The 15,365-nt window shown below is 41.6% G+C and overlaps 1 protein-coding gene across 2 annotated transcripts in view; it reads left to right on the top strand.

Annotated features, from left to right (window-relative positions):
• The window catches only part of TMC5 (transmembrane channel like 5), a 28,319-nt gene extending 14,207 nt beyond the window's left edge, over positions 1-14,112 (top strand). For both annotated transcript variants that reach the window (XM_076350983.1, XM_076350981.1), the window contains exons 9-23: positions 988-1,139; positions 1,679-1,823; positions 2,403-2,558; positions 3,137-3,303; positions 3,969-4,047; positions 4,417-4,514; positions 6,211-6,306; positions 6,900-6,975; positions 7,851-7,984; positions 9,108-9,281; positions 10,581-10,659; positions 10,987-11,079; positions 12,182-12,271; positions 12,577-12,622; positions 13,204-14,112. In XM_076350983.1, the coding sequence (XP_076207098.1) occupies positions 988-1,139; positions 1,679-1,823; positions 2,403-2,558; positions 3,137-3,303; positions 3,969-4,047; positions 4,417-4,514; positions 6,211-6,306; positions 6,900-6,975; positions 7,851-7,984; positions 9,108-9,281; positions 10,581-10,659; positions 10,987-11,079; positions 12,182-12,271; positions 12,577-12,622; positions 13,204-13,343 (1,725 nt within the window). In that variant the 3' untranslated portion in view covers positions 13,344-14,112. The remainder of the gene's footprint in view (positions 1-987; positions 1,140-1,678; positions 1,824-2,402; positions 2,559-3,136; positions 3,304-3,968; positions 4,048-4,416; positions 4,515-6,210; positions 6,307-6,899; positions 6,976-7,850; positions 7,985-9,107; positions 9,282-10,580; positions 10,660-10,986; positions 11,080-12,181; positions 12,272-12,576; positions 12,623-13,203) is intronic.
• The last annotated feature ends 1,253 nt before the right edge of the window (positions 14,113-15,365 follow it).

Below are 15,365 nucleotides of genomic sequence, written 5' to 3'. Positions count from 1 at the left end.
GAAAGAGACACAAAGGAAGCCAGGCCTTCCAGAGATAGCTACAATAGTCTTCAGCAAAACGTTTTTCCCATGTTGATTTTTCTCTGAAAATACAGTGCAGATTTCCATATGTGATCCTGTGAATTTTGCTTATTTCCAAAGCTTTATTCTTCCAAGGAGCACACAGATCTTTCTGTGGCAACCCGCTGAACTCACTGGGGCCTGGAAACAGGAGGATCTTTTCATTGTGTGAAGATCTTTACATTCAGGGAATAAAGTCCCAGGCTGTTTTTAAAGGAAGATTTTGCACTGCTCTAACTGGACTAGTATTAATCAACTAAGTGATCTGGGAAGACGACCTACTCTTCCCCCAGCCCCCCTTTGTAGTTAAAAATGTGTCAATCTTATTGTTGTTAAAGGATTTCTCTAGTTAATAAACAAGACTCTGCTCTTACTAATGCGTAGTTGAGAAGAGATATTTCTAAAAAGGAAAGCCTTTTCCTTCTAAAATTGCTTTGGAAGTGCTGTGTTTTGCAGTAACGCTGTTTAACTTTGCAAAGCAACCCTCACCATTGCAAGAGTTCAGCTGTAACATAGTAACTCTAGTGTTGAATGTCACCTGCTTCCTTCCTGGTTCCTTTATAGTTGATATAATTCGTCAGTACAGAACCTCGCTCCTAAGAAAGAAGCAATTAAGCCTTTCCCTCTTCAGGAATTGTCAGGAAAGACCAAATCCTGCAAAGGTGTTGAATGCTCACGATCATCCCACATGGATCTTAAGAAGGATACAAGTCATTTATGTATCCCTGGAAGCTCTCAAAACTATGGAAGATTTTAGCTGATAGAAGGAAAACAAAGGGCCTGATACTTAGACATTTAATCACACCTGTGATTTCACCGTAAAGAAGGGGACAGCTCCCACTTCCACTAACGGGGCTTCAGATGATGATACTTCCCACCATATGCAGGTGATAGCAAACATTCTGAATGATGTCCGTATCTTTTCAGGGTTATTTTCAACAAACAGTACTCTACTATGGATTTTACACCAATGCTACGATCAGTAAAATAGAGAATGGTCCGTCTTACAACATGCAGCTGGCCTATATTTTCACCATTGGAATATATTTTGTCATTTGTTTTCTTATCTTGTTGTTCAGGTAAACTAACCATATATTCTTATTTCACTTATATTAAGGGGAAAAAGAAATCCCGCCAAAAAAAATGCACCCTGTAAATGGTTGGCAGTAATAATTACCTGAGTATATTTCTGTAAGTCCTTATTTCCATGTCTAGAGTTTAAGTAGATGTTTCTGCTCAACAGACAGTCTCCAGAAATCAAACCTTTATTAGACAAATGAAGAATAACTGCAAAATAGTAAGGGACATGCAGAGAATCCCAGTTCAAACCGATGAATATCATGATCCCCCCTTTGTAAGCTGTGGCTCCTAATATCTTCTGGTGTTGATGTGGCCTTCCAGAGGTAAAGATTGGCAGCAATAACTAGGAGAGGGAAATGTGAGAACTGTTTCTTGCATAAAAGTTTATTTTCCATGTCTTCTTATGTGACATGCTCTGACATAGGTCCAGTAGCTTTGGGACGGGATAGAAAAACTGATAAATCTCCCTTCTTGCCCTGCTGTACAGACTTGATGTATTTCCCCATTACGCATCTCACAAATTTCATTTTCATTGCAGCATGGCAAAATCCTTCTGCAGGAACTTCATTAACCCTCAGACATACTCTGGAAATGCTAGCAAACTTCTCTGCACTTGGGACTTCAATGTAACTAATGAAAAAGCTGTGACGCTGAAACAAAAGAATCTCAGCACGCAAATAAAGGTACAAAACACAAGAGGTACAAAAAGGTAGAAAGGTACAAAACTAGCATGCGTGAGTCGCTGCCAGAGACTTGTTTGTGCGTGCAAATTTGTGTACGCACGTACAAGTCTCTGGCAGAGCGACTCAAGCATGCTGGTCCTGTTCCTAACAGACTTAAGTCTCCCTGACTGTTAAGTTTTATTTGGTTTGAACTCCTGGAGTTGGCTTAGCTACTTGTTCTTCTTTTCTCTCTCAGCTACATATAAATATTTGTATGCTTGTGTTCCACTGAATGAATCTCTATGACTATTAAATATTTGCCAAACAGAGTATTTCTTCTGTTTTTCCTTCCTGCTATTTAACCATTTTGTAAACAAAAGGCAGGCTTGTAATATTATCTGTGAAATACAGTGTAACTGTCAAGAGATAAGACTTTTAGGATAGGAACACAAAGTTGTCCAGTAAATGTTCCCAGGATATTACTCTGCCCATCTTCTAGAGAAATAGTCTTTCATTCGGTCTCTCAAGTAGTTACTTGAAACAAATTTTGCTTTATGCTCTTGACTAAGGAATTCTTCATTAGGAATTGTTTCCTTGCAGGAAGGCCTCACTGAAGTAAACCGAGAAGTTCTAAATTTGACTGTAACAGAGAGAGTTGTTCATATTGTTATTCATCTTGTTTCTTGGCTTACTTCCCTGGGAACAGCAATAGCTGCTTGTGCTGGTGTTTACTTCCTCTCCATTAATAACCTAAAGGTAAGGTCAGATTTTGCAGTCTGTTTTTGGAAATGCGTTTTGCCACATGGGTATCTTACACTGAGTGCAAGCAGGGGTCTGTTCACTACTAGGACTGTAAGGAAGCATAGCTGTTGTTTCTACCAATGCAAACATAAATTCTGCTGTACCTAAAAAGCTGGTTTGCAATGATTCACACCAATGGGGACTATGGCAAGAGCATAGGACCTGAGGGATCTGAGCAAATCTCGCTCCTCACCCCAGCGGCTGCTTGCCTGGGCTCATGGCTAGCTTAGCGATAGTGTAGCTGGTGACCTTGGAAGAAACAGCAAGAAGAAACCTCAGCGTGGCCTGCCTCTCCTTTGCCTAGGAGCTGCTTTTAAGCTGGGGCTCCCACCCTTGGTCCCATGTAACACAGGGGAAGGGGAGAGGGTTGCTGTGCTGCTGGACATAGGCCTGTAAAACATGATAGTCTCTAACCTGAGAACATACAGGGAGGTGTGCCGAGTGTCTTCTCTGTGGACACAACTTGAGGCAGCATTCTGGTTAAGGCTCTAAGTTGGGGTTGTTTGGTTGTTTTTTTGTTTTTCCTCTCTAAGCTGTTTGTAAAAGGGCATAAAAATGACCTGGAGAGCCAAGCTGCCATGTTGGTGCTACCTATTGTCACATCTCTCCTCAACACATTAATCCCGTTCTTCTACTCGTGGCTTGGACACCTGGAGAGTTTTCAGACTCCTGGACACCAAATATATGTCACTATTACAAGGTATTTGTTGCTACAACCTCTTAGTGCTTTTTGCCTGAAGTTGTCTGACTCTTCTTTTTTGACAGCAAGCTGTATCTAGGTGGTGTGGTGGGCAGTAGGGAGCTATGGAGGAGAATTCATCTTCTCCAAAGGTACACTCTTCCCTCCATGTTTTGTTTGTCTTCTGTGAGCCTTCTGGAGCGTTACATCTCTGCATGAGGACAGGGTATGGTTTCCCTCTCAATTAGGCACACTGTGACACTGGGCTTGGTTTTGTTTGTAGCTTCCCTAGACGGCCCTTGGGCTGTTGGCCCCCCAGGGAAAGGAAGGGGGGAGAGAGGAGTGAGGAGATCTTACTTCGCTACAGATGCATGGAATTAACTGCATGTAACCCCTGGTGCCCCTCAGACCTTCCTCCTCTGTGGAGCCCACACACTCAACCATCAGCCTGTTTAGCAGAGGCTTGTGCCAAGGTTGTCATGCCCAGTTCCCCTTCTGCCAGGACAATAGAATAATGCTGCACCTGAGCTCCAAGGAGAGCTCCTGTTAGTCCTGGCACTCTGCGGTGCTATTGTTGTTATAAAAGGAGGTAGTAACGTGTAACCACCAGTCATCCTGCCATCATTCCCTCCAGTGAGCTTATGGACCAGCTGTCAGTGCAGTTACTGTTACTTTTTTCTTTTTAGAAATATTGTCCTGAAGATATCAATTGTTGGAATACTGTGCTACTACTGGCTTAACATTGTGGCTGCATCGGAGTCACAGGTAAAGTTTCAAAAATAAAAATCTTTGACTTACAATGCCAGGTTAGGAACCACTTTGATAAGTGGCTTGCTCCAGCAAAGAGAATTACATGTAGTATCTTGGAAAGCTGAATTTGCCACCCCAACATTTTTTTTGTTACATCTCTAGAGAAATGAACTGAAGGAAAAAATGAATCACCCAACTCAGGTCTCAGCTGGTTTGCAGCATTGTTCAATGAGAGGTCAACTATGATTAGTCAGGGTGCTAGCAAAACTTTGGTCTGTAGCCCAGGTTTCAGATGCCCAGGCATTTGGGAACAATGTTAGAATCATATGATTTTTGACTTCTAGATATGCAATTTTTTTTTTTTTTTCCTTCAACTTCTTAAAGTGCTGGGAAACTCTGGTTGGCCAAGATATCTATCGTCTTGTTCTAGTTGACTTCATATTTTGTTTGCTTGGCTCACTCTTCGGAGAGTTTTTACGAAGGTGAGTACTACTTTTCTGATCTTGTTTTTATTCATTAACAAAAGACCCCAAAGACATGGTATTTTTTTTCCAATGTGAGAAAAGAAGTCCAACAGAAGCGTGGCTGTGGCACCACTGAAGCTTCCTTGGTTGTCTCTACCAGGCATAGTCTCTGCGTGCAGGCCTTGCGTATATTGCAGCTCCTTCTTAGGAGGAGGTCAGAGTGTTCTACTCTCGCAATGTGTCTTTTTTCCTTTGGAGATGGAAATGCAGGCAGGGAGGAAGCCACATTGTACTCCCATAGATCTCCTGAACGGGGTGACAGAGGACCAAGTGTCTCAAGCAGAAAACCTTGCTTTTCTGCATATGCACAGGCACACTGCTGGCTTTCCTTGGTATGTCCCCCTGTAATTTTTTCCTCTTGGTTATGTCACTCTACAGAGTGCACACAAGTTTAAAGTCTTATTTTAATCAGTCTTATTAAGGATGTAATATCAGAACTCAGGTGTAGAGTTCTGTAGCATGGTAAGTGAGAAAGTATTTTTAACTGAACGTGAATACAGCTAAGCATGTAAGCAAGAAGTCATTTAATTCTGACATCTGCTGTGTGTACCTTCCTGTTTATTAGGAAGACATTATTTATGACTTAAGGTAGTAGAGTATTGAAGTGCTTGCCAGCTCTACAGAGCATTTAGGGTTCCTGGCCATACTTGTGTGGGAGATCCATTGTTTGCCCTTTGCACATGATGTGAACAAGACTGGTTTATACCATAGGACTTTGTTAACTTTATGCTAAATCAACACAAAACAACACTGAGAAGCCCTTGAAGACTTTCCCTCCGCAGCTATTCCCAGTGTACTTTAATCCTCCTTCTGTTCTCGTCCTGTTCAGATAGGAAACCACCTCCCAGCAAAAGGTCACAGTACCAAAACTGCAGTGTCAGCTGTGATCAATGTCCTCCCCTAAGCTGTGCAAAAGCACCAGACTTACAGCTGTGAAGGATTAAAAGTACAATTACTCATATTTATTTGTATGTATTCAGAGTAACCCCCTGCAAGCCCAGCCCTGAAACTTTATCGATGATGCAGCTGATCAGGTGGTACCAAGATCTGTATTCAAGGAGAGATGGGATAGTTACCAAAATCTTTATTGTTCTTGCTACAGCAACCAGAAGCTGAATCTTCCCAGCTCAGAAAAAAGAGGTGATGAAAAGGGATTGTTGGCCCTCAGTAGGAATCCTCTGGGTACTTGCTTCCCTGTGTGTGTCTCAGCTACTTGCAACCTCAGTTAGTTTAAAGTAGAATATACTTTAGGATATATTAAGAGTATCAGTCTACAGGATTTGGTTTTTTTGATTGAGCCTGAAATTTTTCAAGACTTAGGAAGTGAAAAGCTGTTACAGTTTTGTACTGAGGCCGCTTCAACTGTTTAAGCATAAGCATACTTTTCTGATACAGTTACAAATCCTTTTTTTTTTTCTCTCTTTTCTTTGAGTTGCATGAAAAATATCCTAGGTCTTTGCTTTTGCCAAATTCTGTTTCATTTTTCATGTGCTGTCTAATCAACGAGCTGTGGCTGCTTTGCATGATGTGGTTAATGCAGCCACTGAATAATTTGTCACTGATGCTTGTATTCAGGAGATCATTTGTAGAGATTTCTACAAAGGGTTTTATCGTTTAGCAGATGCTACTGTGCTGTGTTGTGTTTTTCCCTCAGAATTATTGGAACTACAGTCTGTGTGAGCCTGGGGCTGCCAGAATTTGATATTGGACGAAATGTTTTAGATTTGATCTATGCACAGACTTTGACCTGGTAAGTGCTGCATTTACGGCCAAAACTTCATTTGCACTTAGAAATACCATGGAACATTCTTATTCAGCCATTTCTGGGTGCTTCACATCATGGGCGAAAGAACAGGATAAATGCCTGAGGGAGAAGATATATTAAGTACCTTTGTAAGGATTGTGACTTGCCAGTTCTCTTTGTAACAATGCAGGTAATAACAATACCTTTAGTCAGTAGTTTACCTTGTGGCCACCTGTTCTGGGAGAAACCCATAAAAGGAACATCCTAGAATTTTGTTTACTTCCCCCCCCGGAATGGTGTTCCTGTTGAAATAGTCTCGGTATTAAACCCTGGAAAAGATGCCTTATTTCTAAAAATGAGTACGTTACTCTGATTACAAGAGTGTTTTGCAGATGTGTACGTAGGTATGTATGTTTGAAGTTGCATATTTTTAGAGGTTGACTTGCTGTTACAGGATCAATGTTAATATAATTACATTTCCAAATAACCAAACACTAACTGTATATGAAGTTAGTGTGATATTTTCTTCTTTCAGTGCACTGAGAGCTGTGTGGTGAACAGTGAAGATTTAACTTTTCTCTTTTAAATCCTTTCTGTAGGATTGGTATCCTCTTCTCACCTCTGCTGCCTGGTATCCAGATGATATCATTTTCTATAGTATTTTATGTGAAAAAGGTAACAAGCTTTACATGTATTCATCATAAACTTACACCGTTTGAAATCTGGGCAGAATTTATTGCGTTAAAGTGCTGGTTTTGTCTGGAGGCTGTGGGGTTTTGCATTTAGGGGAGCAGTTTGGTTGATTGGGTTTTGCTGGGGGGGTGGTGCTTTAAAGGAACACAATTGAGATGCGCGCCCTTGAATTACAAACCTGTGAAACTTGAGAGGAGGGAACAGTGTGGAAGGATTATAGGAAGGGTTAAGAGCACAGTTAGAGAGAAGAGAGAATAAAGTAGCAAAATTAACGGCTGGGGAATTAACGGTGTACAAGTGCGTATGTCAATGTAGACACTCAGCCTGTGGCTGTGACTTTGACTTCCTTCTTACACCCCAGCAACCACCCCGCCCAAGTTATCCAAGTGTAAGCAGGGTGATTCAGCTGAAGATCATGGTGGGAATTTCTTCTTTTCAGAATCCTTTGTCTCAGTAGTATGACTAGATGATAGTTGTTTGTTGGGTCATTGAACAGTTCATAGTGTTGAATGTAGAAGAACGAAACTATAGCTAGAAAGATTGATTCAGACTTCCCTGAACGGTGAGTTTGCGTACGCTACAAAAGTGCGTATGCTACAAAAGCAAACTCTACCCAACAGAGTCCTGAAGAACCCATTGTAACCTCATTTTGCCTCTTACTATTTAAAGACTATATTCTTGAAGTTTTAGAAAACTACAGTATATCTATCAAATTCATATAAAAGAAGTTCTTGGAAACTTTTGATAGATGCTATTCCAGCAATTGCCACCAGCAATTTCAGTGGGATTGACTTAAACCAGGTTGAAGTGGCAGGTGACACCGTTCCAAGAGACAGTGTACCTTCATCTCTTTAAAGGTCAGTCTGATGATGAATTGCCAACCCCCTCGCAAAGTCTGGAGAACTGCTCAAATGACAACATCCTTCATGTTCCTGCTGTTTTTCCCTTCCTTCCTTGGAGTCCTGTCTGTCATTGGAGTCACCGTCTGGAGGTATGGAAGATCACTGGCATCCAAGCCTACTATGTTATGCTCTGTGACCTGATACCAGGCAGAGGAATCTGCATTTTTCTAGGGAAAAAGCTGTATTAATTGCTGATGGAAGGTTTCAGATGTTCATGAGATGTTCTGTATTCTGAAAACAAGACATGCTCAGTGAGTTTGCAAGAATGTGGTTAATGCAGTAACTTGTCCCACGAAAGTGGGAGGAGAAACAAAGTTTTGGCTTTTCCTCCTCCTTAAAAGTTTCTGCCACCTGGTCCTAGTTCCTGGACTTATTTATGTTTTAGGCCATACTGGGTCTGCAGTGGAGAAACACCTGGAAAAACTCAACTGAGGTCAACTTCTGGATTATTTACAAACTTCAAAGGCTCTTTTTGCAGGGAGTGCTGACCCCTGCAATAATGCATCTTGGTTGTTACCAGTATTTTAAAGCTGCTTTGTTTATGTGCATGTTACTCTGGTTACAGTAATGAGGGCAGCATGGATACCCCTTTCCTTTTTCTTGGCCATTCTCAGCCACATGATTTCAATATTTAGTAAGACAGGTGGCTACACGTGGAACCAGGTGGGATGAAATATTTCGGAGCAAACATTTCCAGACGGCAAGTGGGAATTTCAGACTGTCTGGAGTGGTTCAATTTCAAAGCAAACGACATTTTCCTATTTCAGTCTACCTGAAAATGTTAATTCTTGCTACGGGCTGCCTTAGTTCACCACATCCTGTTGTTACTGAAAATCTGTAGTGACTCATGTCCTCGAAGGCAAGGTGAAATGATGGTTCCCTTAAGCACCTGTGGAGAAATTTTGAAAATCCAGATTTTCAACAGTGATTGACTTGTTACATTTAGGTCAAGATTAGGTTTACAGGGCTTGGTACCGATCCATTGCAGCGAGGTCTCTTATCTCTCACTGCGTAGTCTGGGGTGGGCATTTTAATGGCTGGGGAGTGACCCAAGTTAAAAATCAAACACAGATCGTGGAAGTTCCCTGGGGGTCCAAAGAGAGCAGAGGGCTATAGCAAACTAACAAGCATCTTGATGTACAAAGTCACAATGTTAATTAAATCACTGGTTAATATATGAAGCTTTAAGTAGCTGTTTTCTCACACTTTCAGGTTAAAACCTTCAGCAGAATGTGGTCCTTTCAGAGGTTTGTCTTCTATGTATGCTGCAGTCTCTGAGTGGATAAAAATACTGGAAAATTACACTGCCTCAAAATGGGTAGTGTGGATCTACCATAACTTAATTACAAGTGAACTTTTCTTCTTCATCCTCTCCATTCTTGTCCTGTAAGTACCTGCTAATGAAAAGCACTGGAAAAGGACCTAAAGTGGCAAAAACTGGCTATGACATGGCCATTCTTCATTTAAAAAAAATAAAAATGCGAAGTGCATTTTAAAGCATGACAAAGGGTTATTATATTGGAAATTCATGTATCTGAAGTACATAAAGAAGTTATAAAACCTATTCCTTTTATGTTAGGATGCCAAAGCTCTTTACAAACCAGCTTCGCGCTAACCCAAGGATACACTGCTTTTAATTGAATATTTCTAGTTGACTGCTGCCTAGGCTCCAGATCTTATTACCGCTGGCACACTTAGCTTTAGGAACATCAGCAAAAGGGATCGTGCTGCATACAGTTGGCAGGATAAATTGCTCCCCTCCCCTCCTGAGATGAATAAATAGCAGGGAAAGAGCAAGCTTTCACAAGCACAGGGAATACAGGCCAAATGAATACTAGGACCTTGAGCGACATGAAAAGCAGAAGTTTGGGAGATGGTTGCTTTGTCTTTTCTGACCATTTCTCATCAGTGGAGTCATTAGAGGAGAGGATACCATGTAAAGAATAGCTGAACGACCGTAGGGACACTGTGGTGGAAGGGCATGGTAGTGCACAAGCAGCATGTTAAGGTGAGCACACCATACGGGGAAACGCTAATAAGCAGGTTGCGCTCTGCTTCCAGCTAATCTCAGGTAAATTCACATACTGTCCCCTCGGCTGAAGTAAATTATTTTGGCAAAACCAGTATGTGCATATTAAGCTCTGTGCCCACTGGCAGGGTTTGATGTTGGAGCTGTGCTGCTTGATATTTCTAGCATGGGCCATGCACACCTAAAAGCCCAAACCGGTTCTCCTAAAACAAGATCCCACTCTTGTGGGATGCTAGTGGGACCAGGATTGGCCTGGAAGCACTAAGTGTTCAGTGTTGTGATTCAGGGTCCAGGCATGTGTCTAAGCAAATGACGCAAAGCTGAAGAAGAGCATTACGTGCCTAGTTGTTACCTGAAATGCACCGTCTATTGTTGGCTTACTGTAATTGTACCTCTCATCTTGAATACAAGTCCGTAAGTCTTTGGGTCTTTTCCAAGAGAATGTCTTAAGCAATTCCATGTGTTTGCCACTCCTTGAGTAACTGTATACATACATTTTTTTATATGTGTGTGTGTGTATATGTGTGTATAGATGTGTATATATATCTTTTAATGGGTAAAATAAACAAGATAACTTTCCTGGTTAGGCAATGACTAGGAGGAAATACTCGTGGGTATGAGTGCTCATATGTTTGTGTTTTGTTTTTTTTTTATAGAATTATTACTTATCTTTACTGGCAAATAATAGAAGGAAGAAAGACCATGACCAAACTCTTACATAAGCAAATTATTAATGTGAGTTTGACTTCCAGCTTTATCTTTTTCTAAAATTTGGCTTCCTTGTTGGTTGTCTCATCCTGCTATTGTGGAGCTGTAATCTGACTTTCCTACGACAATACAAGGGAGGGTGGGAGCCCTCCCCCATGGGAATTGCAGGGAAACTTAACTCACAAATAGAGCTGCTGCAAAATAATTCTGTCTTCGAGCTGTGCTGCTGCAGCTCCCTCTGTGGACAGATTATTTTAGTAATGATTATTCTGGTCAATGGTTACTCATAGGCCTTGAGCCTCTCAAGAATGATTAGTCCATTCCAGCTAATGATCAAATATGTCTTGACCATAGGAAGGAAAAGATAAAATGTTTTTACTTGAAAAACTACGGGCACTGCAAAGGGCAAAACAAAACCCATCTGCGCCAAGAGGACAAGGCCTGCAGGTCAGTTTGATAGTTCAGATACTACTGTTTCAATTAGTCTTGGTATGGTTCCATGGGGTTCCTCCAGCCTTGCAGATAGGCTGCCATTTTGGGATATGTCTGTGTTTAAAACGTTGCGTAAATTGATTGATTACTAGTTAACTCCAGACAGCAAAAGGATACCGTGGAAGTTCCCTAGCTATTTGTTCCAGACTGGAATTTAGCCTGGGAAGGATACAGAAAAGTCCTTACCCTCACTAGACATTGTTTATGATTATGAAACTGCAAGAAAACATTCCTAATCCAGGTGTGCAGTGATGGTCACTGAGGGGTTTGGCCACACTTGAACCTTGCCTAGACTAAGAAGGAGGCTGCCTTCCTCCCCTGGCTCTGGATTTCCTTAGGGGTTTATGGTTTGTGCCCCCCTGCGCAGTCTTTTCAGCTGAGGTAAAACTGAGTGCTTTGACCTAACCCCATTTTAAATCCCATACGACATCAAGATAGACATCTAACATCTTAAACTTGAATTTATTTTTCAAGTCAGTCCTGCCTGCTGAGCCATCAAACTAGTGTTAAAACGTGCACATACAGGTGCTGTGCAGTGGTTCTGTTTGGGTTGAGTGAAAACTCTTTTGACCTACATACTGGTGAAGAAAAAGGGTTTGTTAGGGTGTCGTCCCCCCCCGACAAATCCCCCTGTATGACTGGCCATCATTAATGCGGTAATATAAATAAATACTGATCATAATTGATATATTGATAAATATAATTACATATGTGTTAATATAAATAAATGTTGACTGTAAAGAGGGGAGCTTAAAGTGAATGGGCATTTTCTGTGTGCTGGGGATTTTCAAACACTAGACAACCCTGTGGCCTTGTCCAGGGTCGCAGCTGGGACTCCTGAGGGCAGGGTTTGATAGCCTGCAAAACGTGGATATTCTTGTAGTTGTTAAGGTCAGATTTCAAAAGGAGACACCAGAATATTCTCATTGTGGATCTAGTAGAAGAGCCATCTCCCTAAAACAAGGGTAATGGACTTGGGCGTGAGTAGCCCTGACCATAAAGTCATGATTGGAAGCCAGAATATAGTACTGCTAATGCCAAATATTCTGTCTTTCAGAGAAGCTCTTCCTCATACCACCCGTCCAGGCAACCTGCCCAGCGAGTGCCAGCCTACCCTGACAGAAACCAAAACGCATCCCACAAGGAGGTGAGGTGGTCAAAAGGAGGAAGTCTCCGCTAGATTTCCCTATATAGAACCTGGGGCGTGATAGGAACAATGGGTGTATGTTGAACAAAGAGGACATCCTGTATGTATAGAGATAACTTCAAAGATTGACTTGAACAGGTACAAAAATGTAATCAGAATAGCTGTTGGAATAGCCATACTCACGGACCTGCTCAAGATCTGGAGAGTATGGTTTTGTTACAGGTAACTGGTATCTTTTTAAATACAAGAATACAGGCACATGAGGGAAACATCGACCTAAATCTACTTGTGAATTTTGTTTTCAGTATCCCTATTCTGCTGGGATCTTGAGGGGGACTGGCTTCCCGCTAGGTAAGCAACAAATGCTAAACACAGAAAGCAGCTCTTAGAAGCTCAGCTCAGTAAAAACGTTTGCTATAGTACAGACACAGCATATAACAGCTTGATGTAAGAGACACAGAATTTTAGCATCTTGTATAAGGAGAAAACAAAAAGACTGGGTTTTGGGGTAAACATTTTCTATAGGACGTGCTTATCGGTAGCTTGTTGCGATGTTGGTGGTGACTTCTGAAGAGTGATCACAAGCTTCTGTATACCAGAGAGTTTAATTTCTGTGGGTAAATGAGCCATTTTGTCTTACGGAAGCGGCCACAGGAGAGAATATTACATCACATTAGAGATACACTTCACATCCATGGTGTGAACCTCAGAAGAGGTTATCAGTGATGTAGAGTCCCTAGGACATTGTATGTCTGGAATCAAAAAAGCTATGGAAACTTGCGTGGTAGCTTGAACTAATCCTGGTTTACACAAACATGCAACTTAATTCCCAATACTTGACAGATGAGACACTTAAGCACGGAGCTTTTTAACGGGCGCGGTCATTATACCGACACCAGCACAGTTAACATTACTTCCCGTGTGAAAAACAGATTCGGAGACATCCCAGCCCAGCAGCAGGCCAGGCATGTCTGAGGCAGTGGCGCTCGCTCTGCGTGCTCGACAAGCAGCTCAGTGGGAAGAGGAAGATGACGATGAAGATTTTCGACCAAGGAGCAGGCACAATCACTAATGAATGTTAAGTCATTGACTGATGCTCTGCAGAAAGCAATACTCCTTTGCACTAATGACTGAAAGAACCATTCAAACTTTTTTTTTTTTTACCCCCAAATGGAAGAAAAAACAAAACAACGGATTGCAAAATGCATCCCAATTGCAGTTCGTTGTTACAACAGGGAATATCCTGCGTGTTGGGTTGGGTTGGGTTTGGAAGTAGTGATGTTCCGGTGATCATCAGCCTTCCCCCAGGACTGGCCGTTACCTCGATACGGTAAGGGTCCCTCCACGGCTGGTCAGTTGTTGTTGACTAAATGTAAGGAAACTTGTGCCTAATTGTAAATAAAAGCTTCAGTCTAAAAATATTTTTATATCAGTTATATTGTTCAAACTGTTTTTATCTGATCTAAACCAAAAGTGAAGTATTAGTCAAATAAAAATAGAAGGAAATTAAAGTGCAGTTGTTCTTAATGACCGAGACCTTGTAATGGCTGCAAAGTAACTTGTGTGAACCAGGTTAAGCTTCTATTCCATTTTCACTTTTCTGAGCCATTTTTACAGTTTATGACAGTCACTCAAAACCAGCTTTGATGTCAAAGGTTATCAGAACTCTTTTTTTAAGACTACTTATCAAAATTCTCATCTGTGTAAAACCACTGCTTGTAAACAAAAAATTTACGACATATCTCTTCTCCATAAAGGATAGATTGGAAATAATGCAGTTGAGGTTTTTTTTATTCATATGTGACTTTGAGACACTTGATGCAGCTTCTTTTTATTCAGAGCCATAACTTTGCCATGATGATAATGGGGTTTTTTAGCCCATTTTCTACTACTGCCTGGTTTATTCTTCCCTTGTTGCTTTGGACATAAAAATGCCTTAGGAAAGAGGCACATCTTTGCCTCCTGCTCATAATTTAGGTTAAAGACAACCCAAAAACAGCCACCACAGGTACAGAAGAAAGGACAAAGTTTACACACAATGCGAGATCAGAGGTTCAGTTTTGTTACGGTTTTCTGCATGTATAGCTGTGGAGTCTGGCTGCCAATATTGAATACGGGCCTAGCGTTCACAGGAGGATGGTGACTCAACAGTGCTACCAACTTGAGCAGCAACAAAAGCGGACCTTTGGAGCAACGTTGATTTGCTCTCCCGCTGGCCGCTCGGGGAGCACCTGTAGATCACAGCAGTAAGGGTAGAGGCTACAGCACTCATGAAATGGCGGGGCAGAAGCTGCTTGAGGGTGTAACGTACACATGCTATAGGATGTGCACCAGAAGATGGAGGTCGTTGGTTCTGCAGTACAAGGTGGATGGGTGACATGAACTGAAGGGGCTCTCATAATCCTGACAGGAAAAACCACCCCTTGCTCCTACATTTCTTTGTGCTTAAATATAGTTCAAGTTACAAGCAAAAAATCCATCACCCCCCTGCAGAAGGCAGCATTAATCTGCCGCTAGTTCAGAAGTTTAGATGTACCTTAATTGGGACAATTGTGTAGCTCTTTCCACTGATGACTGATTTTTTTTTTTTAATTACCTTTTGCCTCTTTTATAGAAATTTTTTTTTTAAATCTCAGTTGGCTCTGTGCATGAGAACTAACTCTAACTATCCAGAATGTTTATATCCAAAGCAATGTACTAAACTGTGCCACCGATCCTTGCACTCTGCTGTTCCACTGCTGGTAAGCGCAGCTTTCCCCTCGGACGTGGTAAGCGATCACCCGGCGTACAGTGCAGCACATCAGCTGAAACAGCAACGCCCAAACAAGGAAACAATGAATTCAACAACACTGAAGTTCAGACTGCACATATAGCAATGTGTACGTTTGACTAAGGTATCTTGGGAGATTATGCCTGAATAACCTGCAGCAGGTAACCAATCCATCAGTTAAGTGTTCAAATTCCTCATCTCTGTTGAAATTGGTATCACATTCTTCTGAAACGGAATTATTAAACTCAGCAATTCCATGTGTTGCCCATTAAGAAAAGGTGGTCTAATTTATGTTAGGGCTGGCTCCACAGGAGTTTTCTGCTC

Source organism: Aptenodytes patagonicus, chromosome 13, assembly GCF_965638725.1.
Source record: "Aptenodytes patagonicus chromosome 13, bAptPat1.pri.cur, whole genome shotgun sequence".
NCBI classification, from domain to species: domain Eukaryota; kingdom Metazoa; phylum Chordata; class Aves; order Sphenisciformes; family Spheniscidae; genus Aptenodytes; species Aptenodytes patagonicus.
This window is presented reverse-complemented; position numbering and strand designations above follow the sequence as displayed.